The 17,573-nt window shown below is 40.0% G+C and overlaps 1 protein-coding gene across 8 annotated transcripts in view; it reads right to left on the reverse strand.

The window, feature by feature from the left end:
- The window catches only part of LOC110841048 (transcription-associated protein 1-like), a 33,078-nt gene extending 16,148 nt beyond the window's left edge, over positions 1-16,930 (reverse strand). The window contains exons 1-10 of one of the 8 annotated variants that reach the window (XM_087354912.1): positions 16,548-16,562; positions 15,643-16,072; positions 14,898-15,047; positions 14,316-14,413; positions 13,729-13,816; positions 13,264-13,484; positions 12,694-12,905; positions 11,946-12,159; positions 9,618-9,756; positions 4,218-4,350 (exon numbers count right to left, since the gene is read on the reverse strand). In XM_087354912.1, coding sequence (XP_087211038.1) covers positions 4,218-4,350; positions 9,618-9,647 — 163 coding nt within the window. In that variant the 5' untranslated portion in view covers positions 9,648-9,756; positions 11,946-12,159; positions 12,694-12,905; ... (4 more) ...; positions 15,643-16,072; positions 16,548-16,562. Of the gene's footprint in view, positions 1-4,217; positions 4,351-9,617; positions 9,757-11,945; positions 12,160-12,693; positions 12,906-13,263; positions 13,485-13,728; positions 13,817-14,315; positions 14,414-14,897; positions 15,048-15,642; positions 16,073-16,184; positions 16,205-16,244; positions 16,432-16,547; positions 16,566-16,909 lie in introns of those variants that run through there. The other 7 variants (XM_087354906.1, XM_087354908.1, XM_087354907.1 and 4 more) reach the window with 7 other exon arrangements.
- Between the last annotated feature and the right edge of the window lie 643 nt (positions 16,931-17,573).

Below are 17,573 nucleotides of genomic sequence, written 5' to 3' on the forward strand. Positions count from 1 at the left end.
CCTGATAAGGATGGGACAGGTCAAATTTAGAAGGAAAAATTTTCAAATTTTTCGAAAAATCAAAAAACGATGCAAACCTTCTGAAATGCGCACAAAACCAAAAATTTTCTGAAAATTCGGAAAAAAATTAAAAGTTGAAATTTTTCAAAAATTCTTAGTTTTGTGCGCTTTTTGGACGATTTGCCACGTTTTTCAATTTTTCGAAATTTTTCGAAAAAATTGAAATTTCTCAATTGAGAATTGTCAAAAATTTTCGAAATTTTAAAAAAATTAAAAACGACTGCAAATGGCGCGAAACGCGAAGAAAACTAAGAATTTTCGAAAAAATTTGAATTCAGCTAAGACAGGTGAGGCACAGCCCTAAACAAGCAGACAAGACTTGGGACAATAACTTCTCAAGACTTAGGACGAGTGACTTGTCAAGACTTGGGACAAGAACTTCTCAAGACTTGGGACAAGAACTTCTCAAAACTTGGGACGAGTGACTTCTCAAGACTTGGGACAAGAACTTCTCAAGACTTGGGACAAGTGACTTCTCAAGACTTGGGAGTCTAGTCCTGATAAGGATGGGACAGGTCAAATTTAGAAGGAAAAATTTTCAAATTTTTCGAAAAATCAAAAAACGCTGCAAACCTTCTGAAATGCGCACAAAACCAAAAATTTTCTGAAAATTCGGAAAAAAATTAAAAGTTTAAATTTTTCAAAAATTCTTAGTTTTGTGCGCTTTTTGGACGATTTGCCACGTTTTTCGATTTTTCGAAATTTTTGGAAAAAATTGAAATTTCTCAAAGGGGTACCCCTTTGAGAATTTTCAAAAATTTTCGAAATTTTAAAAAAATTAAAAACGACTGCAAATGGCGCGAAACGCGAAGAAAACTAAGAATTTTCGAAAAAAATTGAATTCAGCTAAGACAGGTGAGGCACAGCCCTAAACAAGCAGACAAGACTTGGGACAATAACTTCTCAAGACTTGGGACGAGTGACTTGTCAAGACTTGGGACAAGAACTTCTCAAGACTTGGGACAAGAACTTCTCAAAACTTGGGACGAGTGACTTCTCAAGACTTGCGACAAGAACTTCTCAAGACTTGGGACAAGTGACTTCTCAAGACTTGGGACAAGAACTTCTCAAGACTTGGGACAAGAACTTCTCAAGACTTGGGACGAGTGACTTCTCAAGACTTGGGACAAGTGACTTCTCAAGACTTGGGTGTCTAGTCCTGATAGGGATGGGACAGGTCAAATTTAGAAGGAAAAATTTTCAAATTTTTCGAAAAATCAAAAAACGCTGCAAACCTTCTGAAATGCGCACAAAACCAAAAATTTTCGGAAAATTTGGAAAAAAATTAAAACTTGAAAATTTTCAAAAATTCTTAGTTTTGTGCGCTTTTTGGACGATTTGCCACGTTTTTCAATTTTTCGAAAAAATTGAAATTTCTCAAAGGGGTACCCCTTTGAGAATTTTCAAAATTTTTCGAAATTTTAAAAAAATTAAAAACGACTGCAAATGGCGTGAAACGCGAAGAAAACTAAGAATTTTCGAAAAAATTTGAATTCAGCTAAGACAGGTGAGGCACAGCCCTAAACAAGCAGACAAGACTTGGGACAATAACTTCTCAAGAATTGGGACAAGGACTTCTCAAGTCTTGGGACAAGAACTTCTCAAGACTTGGGACAAGTGACTTCTCAAGACTTGGGACAAGAACTTCTCAAGACTTGGGACAAGGACTTCTCAAGACTTGGGACGAGTGACTTCTCAAGACTTGGGACAAGAACTTCTCAAGACTTGGGACAAGTGACTTCTCAAGACTTGGGACAAGTGACTTCTCAAGACTTGGGACAAGAACTTCTCAAGACTTGGGACAAGTGACTTCTCAAGACTTGGGACAAGAACTTCTCAAGACTTGGGACAAGTGACTTCTCAAGACTTGGGACAAGAACTTCTCAAGACTTGGGACAAGTGACTTCTCAAGACTTGGGACAAGAACTTCTCAAGACTTGGGACGAGTGACTTCTCAAGACTTGGGACGAGTGACTTCTCAAGACTTGGGACAAGTGACTTCTCAAGACTTGGGAGTCTAGTCCTGATAGGGATGGGACAGGTCAAATTTAGAAGGAAAAATTTTCAAATTTTTCGAAAAATCAAAAAACGCTGCAAATCTTCTGAAATGCGCACAAAACCAAAAATTTTCGGAAAATTCGGAAAAAAATTAAAAGTTGAAATTTTTCAAAAATTCTTAGTTTTGTGCGCTTTTTGGACGATTCGCCACGTTTTTCGATTTTTCGAAATTTTTCGAAAAAATTGAAGTTTCTCAAAGGGGTACCCCTTTGAGAATTTTCAAAAATTTTCGTAATTTTAAAAAAATTGAAAACGACTGCAAATGGCGTGAAACGCGAATAAAACTAAGAATTTTCAAAAAAAATTTCAATTCAGCTAAGACAGGTGAGGCACAGTCCTAAACAAGCAGACAAGACTTGGGACAATAACTTCTCAAGACTTGGGACGAGTGACTTCTCAAGACTTGGGACAAGTGACTTCTCAAGACTTGGGACAAGGACTTCTCAAGACTTGGGACAAGTGACTTCTCAAGACTTGGGACAAGAACTTCTCAAGACTTGGGACGAGTGACTTCTCAAGACTTGGAACGAGTGACTTCTCAAGACTTGGGACAAGAACTTCTCAAGACTTGGGACGAGTGACTTCTCAAGACTTGGAACGAGTGACTTCTCAAGACTTGGGACAAGTGACTTCTCAAGACTTGGGACAAGAACTTCTCAAGACTTGGGACGAGTGACTTCTCAAGATTTGGGAGTCTAGTCCTGATAGGGATGGGGCAGGTCAAATTTAGAAGGAAAATTTTTTGGAATTTTTCGAAAAATCAAAAAACGCTGCAAACCTTCTGAAATGCGCACAAAACTAAAAATTTTCGGAAAATTCGGAAAGAAATTAAAAGTTGAAAATTTTCAAAAATTCTTACTTTTGTTCGATTTGCCACGTCATTGCTAAAATAAACCTCATTGCTAAAATAAACCTCTTCCTTGTATTAAAAGTGGTGGTGTCTTGTGTGAATCTCGTACATCATTGTCAAAAGAAACCTCTGCCTTGTATTGAAAGTGGTAGTGTCTTGTGTGAATCACGCACGTCATTGCTAAAAGAAACCCCTGCCTTATCTTGGAAGAGGTAATCTCGTGTGTGAATCTTGTACGTAATTGCCAAAACAAACCTCTGCCTTGTATTAAAAGTGGTAGTGTCTCGGTTGAATCACGCACGTCATTGCTAAAAGAAACCCCTGCCTTGTCTTGGAAGTGGTAGGTCTGTGTCATGACCTTGACCTAACAGTGACATCAATGTTACAAGAGAATAATCACTCTGATAACTGATGAAGATGTGAGGGCGAAATAATGTACAACAGTGGTCCCCAACGCGGTGCCCGCGTTGATACGGAAAGAGGTTATACTGAATAATAAAGGCCGTTCAACCATGAACATTATAAAATCAAAGCACAGTTCTCTACGTACCAATGGCCATCTTGACGATTGCGAGCAGCAACATCATCCTACTCTCCCAAATTTGAAAAACTGGCCGCTGAAATGCAGTGCCAAACATCACACTAACTTCCCACTTGAGTAATAATAATTGTACTTATAAAAGTACGTATTTTTGATTGCGTGGTTTCTTGTATCAATAAACGTCGTGTTGTTTTGTGTATTATTTGGTGTCCATATCTTATTTGTCCAGAGAAAAGAAAATTTGGCTTTGTTAATTGGTTGGCGCCCGCCACGATCTCATAAACTCTGAAATGTGCCCTTGGGCAAAAAAAGGTTGGGGACCACTGACGTAAGGCAATATATGCCAAACATTACCATCAGTGCGTTTGGTGTAATCACGCACGTCTGCTGATATCGAAGTTTCAACGTTCCTACGTGCGGACATCCGTATATCCCATGTACACATAAGATCGAGATTAAATACATTTCTTTTGTACATTCATGTATGTCTGATGGTACTCATGTTGATATGGGTTGCCATTATCCACACATTGAAGGCAGATTCAGATTTATTTATGACGGATTTTGCTCGACTGTCTTAACTACCACGCACCGTGGGACATAGCCGCAGAGCTCGACCGTCCATGTACGACGCAGTGCGAAGAATGAAACAATAAGAGAAGGGGGGGGAACTCCAAATTAAAATATAAATAAACATCAGCAGCTTACCGTGTCTCGTTTGTGTGCGGTAGTTGGCTGCCTGAGTCAAAGTCACACGGTGCGTGATATCTGACTGGCTAACTTCTTCGGTGCGTGTTACTTTCCGCGTTGCCTGACAGCACAAGTCCCTCGGCGATACCGACTACATAAGAATAAAATTAAGAATATATATACGCATGTGTATATAAATATGGATATATATTTTTGAGAGAATAAGAAATTTTGGTAGAATCAAAAAAGAGTAAAAACATAATATAATAAGAAATCACATAAAGTACGTTGCCGTGGCTTCTGTGTGCGCGCGCGAGTGCGGTGCATGCTACTTGGTCGGTCGAGTTCCGAGTCAATGTCCGGCGGTGCGTCGTAGTCAGCAGGTCCCGTTCTGAGGCAAAGTCAGACGGCGCGCGGTAGTTTTCTGTTTTGCTTGGCACCACAAACCCCTCGGCGATACCGACTTGGTAAGAATAAAAAATAACAATATATATGCATACATACATTTTTATGTACGTATTTATATATTTTTTTAAAATAAGTGTTAGTGAAGGCACGACCGGCGATTGCTGATTTACGGGTGGCTGAGAACGCAGTGCCGCGAGCGAGGCAGGCCTCGAAGAGGGGACAGATACAATGGTCGGCCGGTCGCCGGGAACTCTTTCGCGGGAAAGGCCCCATGGGCAGCCCGGCCGAGACCGTGAGAAGCAGAGATTGGGTGCTGCACAGACGGAGTCTCGCATGGACTGGGTGTCATTCAACGTTTCTGGTAGGTATAGAATGGGAAAAATTTCGACATTTTCATAAATTTTCATATTTTTTTTGAAAAAACTAAAATTGCTGGAAATTGTCAAAAAAAAACACAAAACCCAAAAATTTTGAAATTTTTCAAATTTTTTTTAAGTTTACATTTTCCTAATTCTTTAAGCTTTCTGCGTCCTTTCAAAGTAAAGAACTATATTGAGGAGACTTTATGGCCTTACAATTTAATGACATTGCACATTAAACAACAAAGGTCCTAATACAGATCCTTGAAAGATACCAGACAATAAATCAAAAGGAAATGACAAAACTCCAGAATAACGTACTTGCGAATGTCTGCTGGTTAGGTAACTAAGAAATCAATCATATAACCAGCAGACAGTTCATAGTCACCAAGTTTGTGCAAACGTAAGACATGCGAAACAACACTGATAAATGTCAAATCACAATTTATAATAAGATGATAAAATATAAAATATTTAAAATATCATTTCACGTTCCGCATCGAATGATCGATTTAGAAATTGGAACGTCTCTTACGACATGTTTCGGTTATATTTAACCGTCTTCAGGTATAAATTAGATTGGTAAATTTAAAACTCGAATTACAATCCTTTACAATGTTATGCAGTTTATGGAAGATGTTCATATCAGAATTACTCTTATATATTAGAACGAAGGTATTGTTTTTTATATGGCGTGGTTCATCTGATGTTCATTATTAGTCTGTAAAGCAATGATTTAAAGAAAACATTAATAAATATGGAGTAATATAGAAAACAAAATGATGGAAGTAAATAAATGATAAAATCAACATAAAAGGCATCAGCTTGAGACTGGGAACAAGCGAAAGGGGAAAATAAATCCAAAAACGTAACCAGATTAGAAGTGGTGGATTTGGATTTACTAAAACCATGTTGACATGGGATTCATTTAGAATTAAAATAATAAGAAACATGGTATGTACAATAATTTCAAATACTTCGGAAACATTATTAATTATGGTAGTAGGTCTATAGTTTATAACAGAAACAGTTTTGTCTTCTTTTTTGAAAACTGGAACAATAGCTGCTTGTTTCCACAAAGTGGGAAATTGTTGCTGAGAGAAGCTAAAATTGAAAATAAATTTAAGAATAGTAGCAAGGATTTCAGAACCCTTAATAATAACACTTGGTATACCATCTAGTGCAACGCTTTATAGCATTACGAATATGTCTGCGTTTGCGGGTAATATTTTCTTTGCGATATGGGAATGAAATAAAAGTAACGAAATGGATATATGGCTTTTATTTAGCACAACAAATATACAGCCACCTACAGATGCACCCGATGCACCCTAGTCAAACAATATCTATGCCACTGAACTGGTAGCTAGCTAAGAACACAGACAAGCCAAATCAACTCATCCACATGAGAAAGTACCCTGCTTTGGACGCAACCAAACCCAACAAACCTAAGTTACTAAGGACGTATGCTGTTACGGACACAGCCTAGCCCAACCAACCTGAAGCGGATTAGACGAACGAATGAAGACAACTGTGGACGCAGCCTAGCCCAACTAAATAAAGCGTATGCAGTAGTATCCCGTTTCGGACGCAGCCATCTCCCAGTAATCTGTTTCGTACGCGGTTTACGGAAAATAACTCTGCTTCGAGCAAAGCCTTGCCTAACCAACATATGTTCGTAGTGAGGTCGGTGAATGGTGGTGACCTGTCAAGTATGTGTAAGAAGCCTCCTGAGCATAGAGCACAGCCAAACTAAATTATGCCCATAACAGAGCAGATCGCTGCAGAAAAAATCGTGTATATTGAAATTAAACAAAATTTTTGTTTTGAATCGTTTAATTCATTTGCAACTTACATTTATTGAATACAGGGTAGTGGTATGAGAAGTAAGATACATATGGCTTTGAAATTATTTGAATACCTCTTGCAAATGTCAAATCTATACAAGTTTTCCCTTGCGTGGTTGGTTTGTCCAAATTATTCACTAGTTCAAGTTTAAAGAATTTCTGAAGGTACGCACATCACAGTTCTAAATTTTCGTCACTATTATATTCTAGTTCGAATGTTCGAACGTTTTCACGTCAAAAAGTATGGCCAAACATATCTGGAACTGAGCACGTAACCTGCGACGGACGTAGCCTACTCCAACCAATCTATGCAATTGAGCCTGTATCCTGCTTAGAACGCAGCCAACTATCAGAAAATTAAACACGCTAGGATGTAGCTCGCTTGCCTCGCAAAAATTACTGATAGCCTTAACCTGCTTCAGATGCAGCCTTGACCAACATACGACTCCCACGTACTTGATGCAGCCTCGGCTAAAGAACCTATTCACGCTTTGGACGCACACTAAAGTAAACAACCTATGCCAATCAGGTGGTAGCCTGTTTTAGACACAGCATAGCCCAATCACCCAATACACTCGAGAAAGTACCTTGCTGTGGACGTAGCCTAGCCACACCAACCTATGCCTCTAAGAATGTAGCATTTTAGGGAGTTGTCATCAGACCTCACTTTATCATAACTACATATCAACTGTATGATACTACAATTTTAAATTCAGTTTTACTTAATTGCATCTTTCCTTCTGTATCTTTATCAGTTGTATTGTACTATAAATCATCTTGTATCTTCTTAAATAAGTTGCCTGTCTGCTTCCTCGCACAAACAAGAAGCAATGACAATACAAACACATTTACAGATCACTTAATGTTACTGCTACAGTGCGCCGGCCATGCATAAGCAACAGAAGGAACCCATCACCAGTAGAAGGAAGAATTAGAACTTTGTTAGTCGGTTAATAGACACACAATATCTTTAAGAGTGATCTGTTAATGTGTATGTAAGCATCATCTGTTGCATTTATGGCTTCCCATCTCATGAACATAATGTACTACTTCAACTTTAATAAGTGTTTGCCAGAAATGTTTTAACGCTTAAAGATTACCATAGTAAAGTGAACAAGTTAAATAAATTTCTTTATTTTTCTTCTGTCTAAATTAAATGTTAAGAATTAATTTAATTCAATTTTTCTGTATTTGAAACAATTTATTATATTTCAAAATTTCATGTGCTCTTAAACATTCTTTTCTGTGCTTCCGTGCACTCCAGTTCTTCTTAAATCACTTTCTTTCAATCATTCTTGTGACAGACTTCCTAAGATATCAATTATAGTGAGCAATTAGCCAGCTACGGACGCAGCATAGCAAAGGACACTGCCTAGTCCTATCGTAATATCCACGTTACAAATTATCCTCCTCTGGACGAAGCCTGACACAACAAACCTATGCAAGTAAGGCAGTAAGCTGCTATGGACGCGGCCTTCAACACAGTCGATCTCTTCGGACAGAGCCTTGTCAACCCAACCTGTGATTTATTCAGCCACTAGGAATCTATGTACGCAACCCAGACTGACCAATGTTTGCCTGTGGTCTTGTTGCCTTCTACGGCCACAGCTGGGCCAAACTAAGCACGTGAAAAGATTTATTGCTACCGCAGCAACCTAGGATTAATAACAAAGGTGGCCTATTTCAGATACAAAGTAGGCAAGCAAACATAAACCTAACTGGTACAGCACTGCACATGCAGCATTACCAAACAAACCCATACAACTGACAAGGCACACGGCTACAGACGCAGCCTAGGCTAAGCAAGATATTCACGTCAACCAGTCGCCTGGCACGGACGAAGCATCGCCCAACAAAACTATACATGTCGACCACTAGCCTGATGGCCAGCTACTGACGCACTCTAACCCAGACTTCTTAAGCTCTGCAGATGCGGGATAGCCGAACGAAAGTGTGTACCTGAGATCGTAGCGCACCCTCAACAATTCATGCAAGTGAGCCAGCATCCTGCTACCTATTCACGCAGAGCACGTACCTTGCTGTTTCTATAACCTACAGAACATGATGTATCACCATTTTCTTTTAGCCTGATTCGAACGCAGCTACTCCTAGTAAATCCAAGCTATCCTCCAAGAGCTGAAAATCTCAAAGACGCAGCATACGCAAACTACACAGTGACCCTTTTCGGGTGGCCTGATTCAAACGAATCCACAATAAAAACATACATATGCTAGTGAACATTTCGGTAGAGGTGGCGTGACATGTGAGAAAGTAGGTGTGCCTCTTCGCAAGCAGAAAAGACTAAAGGCTGATGGATACATGCCTACGCTTCCGACCTCCTTGTCATAGTAGAGTAGTAGTAAACTATGTCTTATGCAGGAAATGTCTGAGAAGTGTTCGCCAAAAAACAAAATTGACAGCACAATCTTCCACGTGCCTCATGGTGGTGGTCCAGGGGGCAAGTAAACAGAGCGAAATGCACAATGCAACCAATTTGCTTCCATCCATATCTCTGCTTCTTAAAATAAATTAAAAAATAAGTCACTCTCCTTGAGGCTGACACTTGCCGTGGTGAGCCTCGTGGTCAACCAAACTCAAATACTTTACCTACTCAGAGTGTGTCATACTCTACATTTAATGGGGCTACACGCAATCTGCCTACATCTTTGACCGTTCTAAACAGCCAACAGAGGGCACATGTCAATGTCTGATTTCAAATCAGAATGAAATTTCAAAATTCCTTTGCGTTCGTCGGACTCCGTTAGAGACAATAATAACTCTAAATGATCGAAAAAATCAACTACCTTTGCACGTTGCACCAAGTACTGCACCATACGCCATTCAAAGTAAGCTAATGAACGATACCGCAACACACGCACAAAGAGCCCTTCGCTTCGAGTCCCCTCCAGAACAGGCCGCGTCCACTGGTACGTGTCCGATGTGCTGGCGTACATGAAACACAAACACAGAATATAAGTCAAACATACCAACCAGAAATCGCCAACGCTCAGAACTTGGATCGATAAAATGGAAAGAAAACAAAACCTTTTAACAGTATCGGCCTTTCTGAAGTTAAAAGGGGGAGGTTCTTGGTGTCATTACATCCACCGGCAATCCCATTTTATGTAAACTGGATGTAAATGAACAATGATAAGGAGATATAAATACAATATCAATTTCAAAAGAATCAAACATGAGCAAACATTTACAAAGTTCAAAACCACGACAATGAAGACTCAAACGATATCTCAACCTCTCACAAGAAATAAATAAAACACTCTCTCAAAAAAGAGAAACTCGGCCTCAGTCTCTCACCGAGAGATACGGCAGCTATCTTACCTATCCTAGAAAGCCCCTTTCTTGACCAAATTAAAATACCAATGCCAAACACATAAAATGAAGGCAGAGCTACCTCCAATGGAAAACATGGTAGAATACTATTATTATTATTATTATTCAGTGTTCTGTCTTACAACAGGTCCATTGCTTTGCCCAAAAAGAGCTCTCCAGTTTTCCCTATTCTCAGCTTCTCATTTTAATTCCTGGAACTTCATCTTCTTTCCTTGTTTCAGATCGTCGGTTAGCTGTATCAGTCTTCTTCCCAGTCCTCGCTTTCCTTCAACCTGACCTTCGATGATGTCACTCAGTAACCCATTCCTTCTCATAATGTCCGAGCCAGTTAACTTTCCTTCGTGTAATCGCCTGCAGAATGTTTCTTTGCTCGTCGACTCTCCTCAATACTTCTTCTTTGGTAACTCGATCCGTCCACCTGATCTTCTCTATTCTTCTCCAACACCACATTTCAAAACTCTCCAGGTATTTCTGTTCCTTCATCCTGAGTGTCCAGGTCTCTGCTCCATACGTAACACTTCACTACTTTCTTCTTCATCTCCAATCCCAACTTGCTAGTGAGAAGTATCCTCTTCTTGACGGAAAACTGCCTTGGCCATGGCTATCCTTGCTTTTACTTCCTTGGTGCATAGGGCGTCCGTCGTGATTATGCTTCCCAAGTACTTGAAATTCTCCACATTCTCCAGCCGTTGGTTTCCAACTACAACGTTCAATGGTTCTGCTCTCGGTGCCATCCTCATTACCTTTGATTTTTCAATGTTGATTTCCATTCCATACTCTCTACCTGTTACCACTAACTTGTCCATCATGTTCTGTAATTCCTCCTCTTCCTTCGCCAATACTACCAAGTCGTCTGCATACTTTACAGTCATTATGATCCTCCAATTTTGAAGTCTCCACAGCTTCCTTGGCAAGCCATTCCCCGTACAGGTTAAAAATAAGTGGTGATACGCAGCATCCCTGTCTTACACATCTACCTATCTCAACGCTGTTGGTGTCTCCTGAGTCCAGTCTCACGTTGACTTTCTGCTGCATGTACAGGTTTTCGATTAGTCTTCTATCTCTCCAATCAATTCCAATTCTCTGTAGGATCCTCATTAATTTCTTCCATTTTACTCGATCGAAAGCCTTCTTCCTGTCGATGAAGCAGGCACATACTTCTTCCTTGACATCGAGAACTCTCTCTGAAATTATTCTCATAACTCCGATGGCATCTCTGGTTCCTCTTCCTCTCCTGAATCCAAATTGGTCGTCTCCCATCACTCTTCTTTTCTAGTCTTTTAGTCAGTATGGTAGAATACTAACATCAAATAATTAAAGAAATACATGTCTTTGACGGCCCCTACACCTCATGTAAAGCAAATAAATTCACATTCCATTTTGAGAAGACATTTTTTGTCATGGGTCTATTTTAGGTTAAGACAGTGAAGCAACCTTATATTATTAGGTCTGCCAGTACTCCACACCACACCCTAATACTGTCCTTCAAACTGTGAAACTTGTTCCAATGCAGATATCAAAACATCTTGTAAACATAAACAAGATCTTTACCTAAATTGACAGGTATTTCTACTTACAGACCAGTTTCATTACCAACGGCATTCTCTAAAAAATTTTCAAAAAGACATGCAACAACGTGCTATTGAATTTTACACACAAAATCTTAAGTGAACTAAATAATGAAGTGCATGTTGGTGGAATATTTCGCTATCTTGCCAAAGAATTTGATTGTGTGAATCATGAATTAGCACATCTGATAATCATATTTCTCGTATACTTACACAATGCATGTCAAGTTGACACAGAGATAAATCTCTCGCAGACATGAGGTCCTTCGTGATAACAGCCGATTGATTTCCTGTCGTCATATCAGTGAGCCACCATAGTGTTTCTGCACATACTCCACTCTTTTCCTGGCAAGCAGTAGTCATGTCAGGTGACGCATCCTTCAACCTCAGTAAAGTCCCATGGATCAATCAAGCTTCTTCTCTGCAGCTATTACCAGAAAAAAAATGCAATCACATTCAACACATCACCTAATTTAAAGGTTTCATAACCGATCCCCTTGCTCAAAATTAACCAAAAGCACAGAAAATATCCCAGCAGCTCCGGTCACTGTGCACAATACTCACACATCAACAAAACTAAATTCCTTACCTTGGCAATTACTCACTTATTAATTAGTAAACACATCACATTAAAGGCTCCACAGCACTACACACATCACACATGTAACAAAACCACTCATTAACAAAACCTTATCACAAATAGTCACCACCCTCGTCTACAAGCTATACCTAACCTCCAATTTTGATGTCCTATGAACAATATATTCACTAGAGAATCATGAATGCCTCTAGCATACCACAGATACTGCAATTATGCCAATCTCTCACCGCACATAGGTCTTTCAACATATCAAATCTCACATTTAAGTTCACAACATCTGAAGTACCTAATAAAATTGGACAGACTCATCTCTCTCACACGACAACCACATCAAATACATTCTAATGCTCATGTACTCACACAACGAATGCCTCGTTCAGACTGATATCAGTTTCTTGCGGATACGATGTTCCTTCTTTGTCCCAGCAGGTTTAATCTTCTGACATCAAGTCGGTCCGCCAACTGTTGCCGCACGTACTTCAATGCTTGTCTGGCTGGCAGTACGCAGGTCACGTGACAAACAGCATGGTGCTCAGTAGAATCTGAAGGATCATTCTGTTTCTCGTAATCTGCTACTCCCAGAAAGAGAAAATACAGTCACATTCAAGAAATCAAGACATCACACTCTTCTAAGAGCACACAGTTTTACTTCACCAAGCAGTTAACACTCCTACCTTAGCCAATGAACAAGCACCTTCCATTTTCAGAAGACAAATTCTGTCAAGTTCATTACAAACCCATTCACAAGTTAACTTTAAATACGGGTCACGACAGTGTCACAACCAGCGACCTGACAAATTCTGAACTCCCTCACTCACAGATTCATACTGGAGCCTTTCTTTCCTCCCCCCCCAGCAAATTTAAAGCATTCGCCAAGTGGGCCATTATTCCACACGTCATAATACTGCAACTACAAACTCTACAACTCACACACATCACGTCAGTCCCACGCAACTTCTGTTGCCACTGATTCAGTGGATATTTAACGAACAGTTCGCTTGCCGTCTGTTTGGAACCGAGGATGTTGATCGCTGTCTCCAAGATACACGGCTCCCTCTCCTCGTGCCCCATTATGACAGCAAGGGAGTCTACAAACACCAGTCGGTCCATGCCCCTCAGGTTCGCCTGTTTTGATGTCATGGAGAAAGGACCTAAATGAAAGATTAAGAAATGGCAAGCCACTACAACACACCCAACATCTGTAGCACTTCTACTACTAAGGTGAATTCAACCGACAAGGGGCAAGAGGTAGCCGTAGCAATTAGATTTTTTTTCCATATCACCATCAGTAATGCCACTTTATCATACCTTCTGGAAGCAAAGGTGGAAACTTCACCATCAGTAATATAAATTGTTTCAATGTTGAACAATCTAAATTTATAAAACTGAACTCACCAGCTACCTGAGATATCGCCACCATTGTGTAGTGACAAACAAGGAACACACCGTCGTAACTCTTTCATGGCTGCAGCAACAAACACTCCTACCAACATACACAACAGGCCTTACTGGCTTTTCCAGATATGAAGCAGACGCTTTCAACAAGTTCACATACTAAATGTGGTTTTAAGAGAGATTTCAGGTTCTCACAGTGGTCTTTGGGTTCTAACACCACTTGGACTTACAGAAAACCAACACAGATTATGATTTTTAAACATTTAATGGTTCGCTATATCAGCTGCAGTTATCCTTGTGACTAAGCGCAATGCCATGAGGCAGTGGGAGCATGGAGGTACACTCCATGCATTCTCAATTATAGAACAATGTGGAGGTCAGCCTCAAAATGTGGTTCCTTAAACTGGCAAAGAAAAATCACGTTCTTCATTGTTTCTTTGTAGTCTCAATAGAAGAAATAGACAAGTTCTTTATTTCATTAAAACCATTTACTACTTTTCAGGAAAAAAGGTCTTCTTCTTTCAATAATGGCATTGCAATTCAGAAAATAAGTTCATTAAACAATTTACTCAAATGGATGAACTTGCCTGTGACTGCCATCTGGTGAGTGGCTCTGGCTTGCTTGTCCTGCAATCTGCACGCAATCCCATGGACTGCGGAGATCTCCACATGTGGATCATCAGAACTGCAACGGCGAATCACAATGAGTACAGATAATTACACTCACATCCTAATGTTCAGTGTACAAAATGTTGGTCACAACAGTGGCCAATGCAGTAGCTGCTTCCTAAATCAGCAACTGATGTAAAAGGGACAGAGAAAATGGGAAATCTGGGTTTATGATATGAGAAAGAAATACATTACGTGCAGATGCCTCCTGGTACTGGCAGGATACTAAACACAAACTAATTGTGATACAGCCTCTAACAGGCTCACTGTACCAGTAAATAATGAGTTCTGGGTGCTCAGAGAAAGATCTATACCAGTGCCTCATAGACTGCCATGGGACTCGCTTACAATTCTGCGTTGAAAAGCCAGTGATTAACAATCTGTTATGTCATGTTAGTACCATCAGGCTGGAAAAACATCTTTTATTTTGTACACTTTTTTAATATCAAGAATGAGGTTAGTTTTACAATATTCTTCTGCCTCCAACTGCTCTTATATACCTTGGACAGGAGAAAAGCTGCTGCACTGTATTCTCATCTTCATTAAAATTCAGGGATGCCACCAAGAAACAGCAAATTATTTCCCAGCACTGACGACGGTAACGGATCCGTCGTGCTTGACTTCAGAGCAATACATGCTGTCTCCACGACCTGGAAAACACAAGCAACAGTTTCAAGTTATAACGAGTGACAACGCAGGCCAGATTCACTGGTAAGGGAAGTCAAATGTTTTAGTTACAGTAACTTTCAAGTACTGCACTTACTGTAATACTCTAAACACCTTTTCTCCACATCAGGGCGCATGTCATATTTATTTCCAGAACCTTTGGGATTCATGGACACCAACATATCATTGACTAGACTTTTATTTTGTAAGTGGACTTTGACAAATCTCAACAATAAAATAAAAATTAATTACAAGTATATAATTTTTCTATAGTCTATGCTAACCGTAATAAACGCAAAAAGGAACGTATTATACGCGTATCAAGTCATTTAATGATCTTCCACCAACAATTAAAACTCTAAATGATTTAAAGGTGTTCAAGCCTGCATTTAAATTATTTTTCATAATTGAATTGCAGAATCTGAAGGTTATGTACATTCACATGTGAAACACATCCTTGTAATTGTGTCAAAAGTACTGAAGTTTATATGTATTGTATGAAATGATTTGTTCTCCATCCTTTGGTTTAGTCCTAAGAAGGATCTATGGAATGTAAATAAACTGTACTCTCTAACATACCTGAACAATGCAATTCCTTATCCAAGTCACAAACACTACAGGTGCTTCGTTCTGTCTGGTTCTTCACATCTCCAACTCCAAAAAAGCTGCTTCCCCATCACGCACACAACTGATCTTCTGAAACGCTGATATTCAGACAAATTAGTCCTCCATGTCTTCGTTGATACCAGTAAACACACACTACAGCTACAGTTCACATGAAAGTTGCTACTCAGTACATCCCCTGATCTCAAACTACTCTTTGAGACAGACTAGGCACTCCCACTAAATCTATAACCGTACACCTCCTCGGAAAGCAAGGTAATCGCACGAGGGCCTGAGGTCTTCCTTGTGGCATTGTGAGGCATGCTACGAACACCCCATACTTGGTCACTAGGAATCAAAAGTGGGCAACGGCTATAGTATCCCACATGCTTGCAGGCACTCCTACCTGAAACAATACCAAATACCAAAATAAATATCCGCATTGTGACACCAGTCGTAACTGCTACTACGAATGCACTCTACACCTCATCAATAATCAACTGGCCAACTAAACCAACCCTCCATGCAACCAAAATATTTCACACTTATGTCCTTCACACAAGGGAAAGATGACACACATCAATTCAAATTAACTTCCACGCCCTGGCAATATATATGAGAGTAAATCTGCACTGGACTCAGAATGCATCCTAGCAACCAAAGAAATACAGAGGGGCAGAACGCCCACGCCATTTTATCATAGGCAGGGACGGCAACGTCTGAAAAACAGCGAACTCATCCGACCTCCTTGTCATAGCAGAGTAGTAGTAAACTACGTCTTACGCAGGAAAAGTCTGAGAAATGTTGGACAAAAAACAATCTTCCACGTGCCAAATTCCTGTTGCGATAAGAAGTGAGCCTGCCAAGTGTACTGAACATACTCCACTGATTTCCTGGCAAGCAGTAGGCTGGTCAGGTGACAGACAGCTTTTCCCCGAGTAAAATCCCAAGGATCAATTAAGCTTCTTCTCTCAGCTATTCCCAGAAAGACAAAATGCATTCACTTTTAACTAACACAAATGCAAAAATAAACAGCATTCTGATGACGCAGTTGATTGAACATGTACTTTTGTTCTTGGGGAGGGGGGCACACCACACACACTTCTGAGTATATAAATGTCACTTATCAATGCCGTAAACGCCTCATGGCGTTTATTTATTTGATTCCTCGGGAATCATCGACACATAACCTCAACCGTTAAACGATAACACCCCATCATTCCGTAACCTGATGACAGCCCACCTAGATCGCTGTTCGCACACATAAACTTACAGCACCTCCAAGACTCCGAAGACTAGACTCACGCTTACCAACACACACTCACTCTCACTCACTCTCACTCTCACTCTCTCTCTCTCTCTCTCTCTCTCTCTCTCTCTCTCTCTCTCTGTGCGAACTTGACCACAGCGAATTATAGTAGCGAACCCAGTAAACTACGTATTGAGCGGGAACAGAAGGGCAGCCGAATGGCATCGGCAGTTCGAGACCCAGCGGATTCTTACAGTAGTATTAAGTGTAGTATTAAGTTCTAAATATAAAACGAGGGCAGGACTGAACCGATTTCTGATTTCTGCCCTCTAAAAAAATAATTGAGGGTTAACGGGTGGGTGGGGAGCCGAAGATGAGAGAATGAGGGGGTTATGCAAAAATATATTTATGAGGGAGCAGCCAAAGGTGGTCCAAACAGACATCATATCAATCAACAATCTTTAACCAAAATGTGTTCAAAGCACTTGAGTCGAAAGAAAAAATCCAGCCAAATAAATCAACAAATCTGTCATCTACTGGGCATGAGATTTTTGCAAGCAAATCCAAATTCATAACAAACACCACACGCCAAACTTACAAGTTTACAAGTTTTAAAACCTTTATCCTTGCTTAACACACCACAAGCACAGAAAATACC

The sequence above is a fragment of the Zootermopsis nevadensis genome, unplaced genomic scaffold (genome assembly GCF_977971745.1).
Source record: "Zootermopsis nevadensis isolate Lab colony 2312 unplaced genomic scaffold, Znev_1.0 Znev_ptg000024l, whole genome shotgun sequence".
Taxonomy (NCBI): domain Eukaryota; kingdom Metazoa; phylum Arthropoda; class Insecta; order Blattodea; family Termopsidae; genus Zootermopsis; species Zootermopsis nevadensis.